This window comes from Heptranchias perlo, chromosome 17 (assembly GCF_035084215.1).
Source record: "Heptranchias perlo isolate sHepPer1 chromosome 17, sHepPer1.hap1, whole genome shotgun sequence".
Lineage (NCBI taxonomy): Eukaryota > Metazoa > Chordata > Chondrichthyes > Hexanchiformes > Hexanchidae > Heptranchias > Heptranchias perlo.
Window position 1 is genome coordinate 19,233,221 of NC_090341.1, and position 11,075 is coordinate 19,244,295.

At 37.4% G+C, this 11,075-nt stretch overlaps 1 protein-coding gene across 4 annotated transcripts in view; it reads right to left on the minus strand.

Moving 5' to 3' along the window:
• vgll4b (vestigial-like family member 4b) overlaps positions 1-11,075 on the minus strand; it is a 106,900-nt gene that overhangs the window by 43,877 nt on the left and 51,948 nt on the right. The window contains exon 1 of one of the 4 annotated variants that reach the window (XM_067998652.1): positions 6,795-7,323. The exons of the other annotated variants lie outside the window; for them this stretch is intronic. Within the exon in view, the coding sequence (XP_067854753.1) occupies positions 6,795-6,876 (82 nt within the window). The 5' untranslated portion in view covers positions 6,877-7,323. Of the gene's footprint in view, positions 1-6,794; positions 7,324-11,075 lie in introns of those variants that run through there. 4 annotated transcript variants of the gene reach the window in all.

The following is an 11,075-nucleotide window of genomic DNA, read 5'->3' on the forward strand; positions in this document are numbered from 1 at the left end:
TACATCTCGAGCTGTGGACACTAATAGATCTTAAGTATTATGATTGACAATTTATCCACTACTGACACTATTAAAAAAAAAGCAGTGTTTTCCAAACAGTCCAGCCTACAAAAATAAAAAAAGCAAGAAATATAAGTGCAAATTGGTCTTTAATGGTGGGATTGCCAAGAATTGGGCCACATGTGGCACTAGGGCTACAGGTTGGCATCCCTGCACAGGTCACCGGTACTAACAAATCAAAACACACATTTACAAGGTATCTATTTCAGCAATAATTTGATTTGTTAAATTCTTGATTCAGTGCAAGTTAACCCTCACACCATACAAAGCAAAATGCCCCGTGCTTCTGCACGTAAAGCATTTTTAAGTCCACTAAAATACATTTTTTTCTGACCATGTTGCTTATTCCACTATCAAATTATAAATTATTGTAATGTATAAAATCAGTTTTATTTTTTCCAAATCCTATTTTAATAAGCACTGCAGATTTGCACATCCTCGGCTGCAGCCAATAATTTGGCTATGTTCAGCAGGAAAAGGAAAGAAGGGGGAAAAAAAAGGACCGTCAGCATTCTCAGTCAGTGCCATATGATTTAATCTGGGCAGACCACAGTTAATGCGATAGCCTTCAAAAGATACCGCAGCCAGCAATGGAAAAATATAGCTGCAATGCACACCAGATGTCCTAGGAGGAGCATATCCAGGGATCTGTACAGAAGCAATGTATGCACAAAACTCATTCTGTACCACAATGAGAAATTGTATAACATTTTAAATGAATATGTACATAGAATTTATAGAATAATTCAGCTCAGAACTATTTATATCTGCAGCTGCTAAATTCCATATCCTGACCCATTTTCCTGCGTGGGAATCACTCCATTGGTCATATTGCCACATAAAAAGGAACAGATTAACAGTATCACTGGGTACAATTATTTAAAAATAGAAAACCCATAAAAGATTTATTGAAATATAAATGACAGTTATTTTAATAACTAATGGAACGAACATTACATTCAGATAGAATTGTCTAATGTTTAGGTACACATTATATTGCAAAATATAGTCTGGTGGGATTTTCTGTATATTCAAAAGTGGATGCAAGATGCCTTTGTTGAAGATTTGAGTTACTAAACCAAAAAATAAATCTGAAATCTTCAAAGTAACTAGAAATGACTATCTAGTTAGGAGATATTTTGCTTCAAAAGTGAAGGATTATATACAAATGGCACAAAATCAATGTTGGTTGATGTTTTGGACATACACACAGTTTGACTAGATATTGTTTTCATCATATTTATTTTTTGCTGCTTGGTTGTCAATTTTAGGGTTAAGAGTGATCAAATGGTTACTTCAATTTTCTTGCCACAATTATAGAAACAAGGCTGCTGAACTTGGGTTTAATCACAATCGCAACCAGTTGTTTGATGCAAAAGCCCCACTTAAACTGTGAGCCCTGGCTTAGCTACCAAAGAACAGTATAATATCTGCATTTGGTCTCAAATCAAAATATAATGAGGAATTGTCTTCATGCAAAACAGATGGAAATTCTAGGGGCTTATGCATATGCATGTGTAATTTTTCGGTCTTAATTCCAGTTGTAGTTTAACAAAGCACACTGTTGTTTCCACTACCAGTCTTTTCCTTTCTGCCCTGCCTGTGTCTGCTCCATTTAAATCTGTTCCAGCTTTGTGGAAAATGAAAAACACAGCTCAGATCACTGCCGATAGCACTGAAAATGACCTTTCCTTTTATCCCTTTGCAGGGAGATGAAGCAGTGAACATAAAGATGTCAAGTCATTTTGCATAAAGTTGCAGATCGGGTTTTACAGGACAGGATCGCTCAGGCTTAAGTGGATTTTGTTTCCCGCCAAAATGATATGCAGTAAACAGAAAGAAAAAAATGTGTTTAAGGTAGTATCCCAACAGAAAAGTAAACTGATATATGGCTTACAACATGAGAATTATGTAGTTAAATTTAAAAAGATTATTCACATCAGAAAATTTGCAATTGTTTTTAAACAGATAATGAAAAATGAAGAGACTTTACATAGAATTTACAGCTCAGAAACAGGTCATTCAGCCAAACTGGTCTCCTCTGCCGGTTTTTTGGCTCCACACAAGCCTCCTCCCATCCTACTTCATCTCACCCTATCAACATATTCTTCTATTCCTTTCACCTTCATGTACCTATCTAGCTTCCCCTTAAAGGCATCTATGTTATTGGCCTCACCTACTCCATGTGGTAGCAAGTTCCACATTCTAACCACTTTCTGGGTAAAGAAATTTCTCTTGAATTCCTCATGGATTTATTAGTGGCTATCTTATGTTTTTGACCCCTGGTTTTGGACTCTGCCACAAGTGGAAACATCTTCTCTATGCCTACCCTATCAAACCTCTTCATAATTTTAACTTATGTAGTGCCTTTCACGACCTCAGAACGCATATTACAGCCAATGAAGTACTTTTGAAGTGTAGTCACTATCGTAATGTAGGAAACGTGGCAGTCAATTTACGCACAGCAAGGACCCACAAACAGCAATGAAATAAATGACCAAATAATCTGTTTTAGGTGTTGGTTGAGGGATAAATATGGGTCAGATAGTCAGCAAAGATGCTGATTTTGTCTGTATACTTTACATTTCACCCCATGCAGACATTTTATCAAAAGTTAAATTAACACATTTTTTCAGATAGTAGGATGGAGAGAAAAGTGAAAACTGGATGTGGATTAATACTTCAGATCCAGATTCTACTCAACAAACCTGAAGTTGTAATTCAGAACTGGCATTCAGAAACAATCCCACCGAGACAACTTGAAAAAGATCCCAGTACATCAGCAGCAGTGCATCAATTCAAAAGAAATGTAACCCTGACAGAAAGTGAAGTTCAACTGTCATTTTTATTTTGACCTTTTTCTCTCAAAACATTCTCACACTTATGCGCATCCAAGCCATCATATTACTAAATAGAATAGTTAAAATATATTTAGTGCAAGTGATTAGGGTATTACCAGTTTAGACAATGGACTAAACATAATGCAGACTACAGCTTAACAGAATGTTGCATTTCAGAACATTAAAATTAAAGGCAACTTATTTCAGTCTCCAACAGAAAATGGTTTATAGCATTATAATATGGACCAGACCCCCAGTTACACATGTTTCTCTGTATTTTTGGCCACCCTTCCTTCTTAAAGGGAGTCTTTCTCACCCCTTTCCAGCAGTTCTTGAATTACACTCTCAGTACATTTCTATTCAGCCAAACTCCTTTTCTCTTGTCATCACCTAAGGTTTTTGAAATGATATATATTTATTAACATTAGCTTTCTACATTTGAATGGTTGAAATTCTCTGAAATCATATTCACATGAATCAGGAGAGTTACTTTCACTTATAGCTAATCAATTATTGTATTGGTAAAGTATTAATAATACTTCTACTCAATGAGCCAGCATTTGAGCTCCAGTTGTGTTTCAAGTTCAGGAAATACCCAAAGGTCAGCTGCAAAAATTCACTGTTTATTGTTTGGTTTCTACATCCGAGTTACCACTTCTCAAGGCTAAGGACAGAGATACAGAAGGAGCATATATCACAAAAGGATACCGCCTGTTGTTTTAGCCATCTGGACACTCAAAACTAAACAAATGAGAACCACTACCAAGGGATGCTAGCCTCACCACTGGGAATTTCATCTTTGCATTATTTTCCAGAATAGAAATAGCACGGAGTTAAGGAATGTCAAATCTACTACTGTACACATTATATTTGTGTTACTTTACAAATTCTGTCTTCCCTATATTGAATAAGTGCAAAGAAAACCATTTTCACAGAAAAACAAGATGCAGATGTTGAAGCTCAAAATTCACTAAGTATCAAGTGCCTGTCATTTGACACGGTGCACCAGAGTAGGCAGCTGGTACAGAACGGTTCTGCTACATAGCCTTTTCACCCCAGTGCTGCTGGCTCAGCTTTTGTAATGGGCTTTTGAATGCCTGCATTCTCATTACACAGATCACACTGAATCCCAGACATCAGAGTTAAAACAGACACGATCAATCAAAATTCACAGAAACTAAAGTCAATTACGATTTTTTTTCTGGGTCTCCAATTCTGGGACTCACCCATCTCTGATTATTAAATCAAAAAAACATAAACCTGTTTTTTTTAAATCTTATAATGCCCCACAACTAATTTTCCATTTTTAAAAAAAAGTTCAATAGCAAAAACTCCAACTGACCATTGTAAGTACAAATCATTAAGATTTTGTAAAATAAAACATTTGTGCTGTCTGAACATTGTAATTGTTTATCTGTCCCTTTTCCTGCCAGAGACCCAGGAACGCCAGATTAAAGAGCAGAATTCAATGCCAGTTATATACAAATTATTGTCCTAAGAATCTGTTTGAATTTGTACATCTCATAGCACATCAAGTATTTCAACAAATGACAATGTATATTAAGTTGATAATTATATTTCACCATTGTACCTCTAAAGGCTTCCAATTGAAATTACACTTACTTAAATAAGAGAAAAAAATGCATTTAAAATAAATTAAAACAGGGTACGAGGAAAGTAGGTGAAGCTGACACAATCACTATTTTCATAAGGAGCAAGCTACATCCAAAACTTGGTTTATGAAGGGCTTGAGCGCTGCAATGGATGTAGCCGATTTTAAAAAAATAATTTTAAAAGCATTTGTGCCCAAAATTACAATTAAAATTCTAAGTACTATGTATAGAAGTTACCAATTTATAATCAGTTTTTTTTTGTTTGGATGGGGTACTGAAAGAAACAAACACATGTAAGATTCTTTATGGCAATTATATGTGGACCAAACCGAAGCGACCTCTGGCATTGCCATTAGAGTTACTGAATTACTGTTTGCTGAACAGGATCGCTTCCAGGTCACAACAGCTGCTGACACAGAAGTAGTTGGTAAAATGGGGGAAAAAAGTGGAAACACACTTTCCGAAACATCACAAAAAGATAAAGAATAAAATCTGTACATTATGAATACCATTTTCCATATGAATAAGCTTATTCTCTCTCCCCCTCCCCCAATAAAAAGTCTATTTTGGTCTTTATTATTCAAACATATAGCAGAGTGTTCCCAACAGTTTGCAACAGCAAGTTTGCCAAACTGTGTTTGTTTAACATCAATGGGTTAAACTAAAACTCTTAATGATTTGCAACTGAATTAGTATGCACAAGCAGCTGAAAACTGGAAAACAGATGCGGTCAATTGATGTTCCACTAATTTAGTGCTGCCTAAATTTTGTGAAAACCAGAGTGGAACTCTCAATTGTAATGAACAAGAAAAAAAAATCAGAATAACCACAAGAATAGGCTGCCCCAAACTTCACTGATAACTTCCATTTTATGATGAATCTCCCTGATAACATTTTGACAGAAGCAACTTTTCTAACTTTATTGGTAACAAATGAATTCTGACGTAACAAGAACATCAGGACTGATCTACAGTACTTCTTTACCTTGTATTTTTCCATGTTTTTAAAACAGTTGTAGTAACACTTGCAAAGAACTATGGGTACAATTTTATTCTTTGTGGAAAATCCCAAAATCTCCCGTAGCATCTTTTCGAAAAAAATCAGGACAAATGAAATGAGATCAAAGCTGGTAAAGTCCAAAACAAAACCAGAATTTTAAAAAAAATATTAGTAATTCTTTGTCTCCACTAGGTGCTCGACTTCATCCAGAGAAAAGTACAGTACTTGAATGGGAAGTTAAATGGCAAAATGCACCAAAGGAAGAAATCAAGCTTCCTGTCACTTTTTAAAACAAAAGTCCTACTTGTAGGTTAATCATTTAAAACAGAAATGCTGCTTTCCTTTGTTGCCTGCTCGTCTTAAACTTTTTATTTGCGCTCAGGTCGTGTTACAGTAGTAATTAATTAACAGATTCAGCTTTAAAAATTTGAAGCTGATAAAGCTAGTATATAAACACAAGGAGCTGGCTTCTTAAGGATTTAGAACATTATCTGAATCTACAGGTCAAATGCAGAGGGAACCTCTAGCTTTACATTTTTAATGAATGACGTCCAAAAATGTGCAGCTTGAACTGATTTAGTAACACAAGCGTGGATAGTACTTTACCATACGTGAATTATGCAAAAATACTTGTGCCAAACAGCTTTAAATCAGTAATACTTTAGAATACACAATCAAGCCATTACCACTCCTTTAAACGGCACGCAGATGCAGTTTAACAATACACGCAGCCCAATAGTTACATTGTGGGTCATCTTTGACCATTACTGAACTCTCAAAGAGTAACGCAAAATACTGTGCGCGCAAAATCTTTTAAACCAAACACAAAATAACTAAGCTACAATTAGTCTGAGCAAAAACGTTTTTTTTGGCTCAATAATTATCTCTTCCAGCATTTGAGAGAAGAGGCACATCCTTTAATGTCAGAACTTTCTCAGAACTACACAGGAAATGATAAGCTAAACAAAGAGCCAGACTGTGCAAGTACAACATGGCTCCTCAGACAGCCAGCAAGTTTTCTTTGTTAGCACGGCTGCAATCTCTGGGAGCCTTGGGCAGACACCGGGCACGGCTTTTTTTTTTAAAAAAACATAAACCAAAACGATCAGCAAGTTTTAAAAAAAAGATACATAATGTTAAAACCAACAGTCTAATTATATTTTAGATCCTGGGTGGGTGGGGAGTAACAAAGTAGCATTCAGCATTCAGAAACTTAAAAAAAGTATTTAACACACTGTATTCAAGAACAGCAAAAAAAAACTGAAACAAGCTGGAGTTTTACCTTCAAAGCAAAGGATGCCAATATTGTTGTTCATCTTGTCCAGGTACTGATAGTTCAACAGGTCCATTTTCTTAAGTAGCATTTACTGGGTAGCAAAAAGGCCAGCTGTTTGCTTTAACCAGATAGCGCGCTTCAGACTAGCTCCTGGCTGCGATTTTCTCCCCCCCTCTCTTTCCAAAGCTGAAGGCCCCAGCCTTCCAGATCAAAAATTAAAATTAAAAAGTAATACCCTTCAAGGGTACAGAGCTTTCTGAATGTGAAAAAGGTTCTATTTGTGCCCACAGTTTTTTGTTCTTTTGTTGTTTGTTTGTTTTTTTTCCTCACAGGCCAGAAACTCTTAAAAATGGGCTGTTCATAGTTAGAAGACTCAATTGTGACAGAGACAAGACGCGCCAGCTCTCCTCACAGCCCGCTGCAAGTTAACTGCACAGACATGCAGGCTATGCTTGGTATGACTCGTATGTAAACTAGCTTCCTCTATCTTAGCGGGCAGGCAACCGAGCATGCTCAGTAAATCCCTCGAGCGCCTCAAATGTCACGGATTTTTTCTGCACACGATCAGACTCCAAATGCACCAACTGCTCGAAAAAGGGGGAGGGCTGGGGAGTGAAAAGGGGCAGTGCCAGACCTGCCTTTGATAGCAAACATTGCTGGCTCTGCAAAAAAAAAATAAAACAAAACTACACACAGCAGAGACTTTCTGTTCGCAAAACAGACACAGCCAGTGAGTAGCAAGCGTGCGTTGTTTGCACACTTGAAACTTGCAGTATTTAAAAACTCAATTTGCTGGAGCTATTAACATTTTGCAGGTAATAAGCAAAACAGCGACGAAAAGGGCTGTGACGGGACTACATAGCTTCACACCTGTTTGGAAATGTTTTCAGTTACAGACAGGCATAAGCTTGATCCAACAGTTTGCACTGTAGTACGTGTATTTTTCCTAGTTATTTATTAATTTTTCTCCCCGCTCCTATAGGTTTATCCATGGTGCACACTATTTCGTGACCAACAGGTCTGCTTCCAAATCTCTAAAACCATTATTTAATCAGCTGCTGGGGGCCCAAGTAACCGGCGTCTGCCTGTACCTCACCCTTAAGGTGTAACTGTGGGGGAAATTGTAAGCACAACCACACATTTTCCCATCTGTGACATTGTGAGATGGAGTTTAATGTGCTGCACCACCCTTACAGTATGTCTAATGGCCAGAACACAGAATTAAAAAACTTTTACTTGTTTAAAATGACCAGCAATGCAAAGCAGTTTTAGTTTGTTTTAAATACATTGAGGTGTGGATTATTCGGAAAAAACAAAATCCAAATAAAGGACTTCGTACTGCAGGTGGCCCAAGTGTATCACTACACATGTAGCTCTGTATTCAAACGCAAACTACAAATGTCCGAGGAACAAAAGCAATCTACAATTTTTAATTGAAGTTTTTGCCATTAGCAGCTTTTAAAATGTTGATTCTGATTTGTAAAATAAATTTACCCTATTACTAATACAGGAGAGAACTAAACAGCACCAGTAGATCCAGTTTTAATAAAAGTTAAAATACAAATTGTGCATGCTCATAAAACAGATGGAGCCTTTTTAAAATGGGAAGCAAAGCCCTGTGGAAATGATCCAGAGCAAGTGGCATCTCCTGGTGTTTATACGGAGAGCTGCTCGATCAGAATGTACACCAAACCATGTTGGAAAGGTCGTTACAACACAACCAGTGCAAAGCAGATTTGACTTTGCATCAACTCAGAATAGTGTAATTTGAGTGTGAAGTCCCCAAATCACAATTAGGAGATAATCTCGCAGCCTTTCAGCTTCACATTTCCTGGCCTCAGACCTAAGGTTTTTTGAACATTTTTGTCATAGGTCTCCCTATGTGACTCAGCAAGTTTATCCAGTGAGTAGCTGAGAAACACAGACCAGGAAGGTCAGAGTTCAGTCCCCAGCCTGTGCCGAGCTAGATGATCTCAGTCAGACTGCTGTAGAGGCACTCCAATTGTCCTCGGTACTCTTGGGCTGGGGGGAGTGGGAAAATTAGTGTTCTTGCTCTTGATTGCTATCCAGTGACTTCTGCTGTAATCTTCAATTCTGCCAGTGATTATTGGATAGCAATCTGGAGTGAGAACCTTGGCTGATTTTCTTCCCCTTCTTAGCTCAGGGGCATTTGGGCCAGCTGTACTATTGCCTTGACTGAGATAAGTTACCTCAGCACAGACTATGGATTGAACCATGGACCTTCCTTGGTTTGTATGGCTCATGTCCTCACTCGGCAGTGCATTTAACTGCAGATCCACCGGGGTGGCACTTTTTTTTTTAAAAAAAGGACAGTTTCTGTGCTTTCAGCCATTCTTTGTTTTAACTCTTCATGCTGTAACATTTCCTTCTTTGGGGGCGGTAGAAAGAATTTCCCAGTTTAATTAGTGGCTTCCCCCCCTCCCAATCGATATTAACATTTTGTTGGTTCCAGGCCTAGCATTTTCAATTATTAAAATCACTGTGAAGATGGGGAAGGGGAATATTATTCACTTACAAAGGAGCACTTCGGAAAGTTCTTGGAAAGGGGGAAGAGAAGAAATCACAAAAAGTTACTGTTTACACCACCATTTGCAATTGGAACTACAGAGAATGTGCACAACAGCACAACCTAGAGGCTATGCAGTAGAAATACAACACTAAAAAAATGCAATAATTCTGGAACTTAAATTTTGATCCAAAAGGATACCAATTAAAAAGGTAATAGAAATATGTTCAAAAACAAAGAGGTCAGGAGCTCAGATGTACTAAAGCTGCCCTATCAGAGTTACTTTCAATCAGTCTCCTGTATTATTCAATTTTTTTCCACATTTTCCAACCAGAACTAGCTTGTAGTATACACTTTTAAAATCTACATTAATGTAGACTATGGTGTCAGATTTGACAGGTCTGGAAGTGGCAATCTCCATCATGTAGAGAAATTTTTTTGCCACAAAAATATTGTTCAACATTGAAGACCATACTTAGTCCACAACTTGTTTATAAACCAGAAATTCAGGTTTGTTTCTTGTTTTGTTGAAAGGTCAGGTTATACATTAGATGAGATAATAGGTTACAGATGGTTAAAGAGCAGCTTTCTCACAAATTTGACCCTGGAGCTTACTGGAGCACCAAAAGACTTGAAAGGATTATACGGACAGTGTCACAGATTTCCCATAGTCTAACATATATTGCATCAACCCTGGCTCAGCAAGTGCTAATTAGCTCTGCGTTTCAGCTTCTGAGTACAGAAGGGAGTATTTCAGGTAAAGATGCAGTCCATGGGAGAGTCCTGTAGGCAGGAGTGGTGTGTGAAACTTGATTGCTAATGCTCTGTGTTTCCAGGGGATGGGGGAGCATTTTGATTGTCAAAGAGTAAAAGATAAATAAGTTTTAGAATTTAAAAGACAGACTGTTTGATTTTCATATAAAGCTTTTTTTGTGAAGACATGCTTCGTGTCACATTTATGTCACATTCTTGATGTTATACAGCCAACAGTATTACTATTGTAACACGCTTGAATGTCCTACGTAAATAGCTAAATTGCACTGCCTGCTACCCTCCATGCAGGTGGAAAGCTCATAGGCATGACATTTCCTGTGGGGGCATAATCGGGATATTACACCCAAAGATACACTATTCGTGCACCCATTTTACGGATGTCAATTTACAACCAAATTTCCTGCCAATCTCATTAGTATACACCAGAACGTAAAAATGGGTGTAAACAAGTGGATTCAGTGCAAACAATCGAGGTTTGAGGAAAGCAAACTCACACCATATATTCCTTCTATATGTATGAATATTATACTTTCAAGCAACCTAACAATCATTCATGCACAGCATGTTTAAGAACATGCAATCGTGGAAGCTTTCGATTTTTAATATTATTTATACTGATGCCATCAAAATACATTCAAAAAAACAGAAAATATAGAGCAGTGATAAGGAAAATTCTGGGCTTAATTTTAAATCTGTAATTACAGGCAATTAGTACGTGGAGCTCTTTAGCCTCTGGGTGGAGCCATTATAATGAGCCAAGACGCATTCAGGCGGAGGGATCGGTAGATGGGCGTAAAAGATTGAAGAAGTTTAGGTGTAGCATAATTACGTGTGCAGCACACTCGCGAAGGATTTGCTCGATCTTTGACGTCGGGTATTTGCTTTACGCCGTGATTACGTATGCAATTACAGAGGAAATTCCATCCCATAGGCAGCACATTAAAATATTTCAATGTTGGGGCTTCACCAATGTATTCTCTATTATA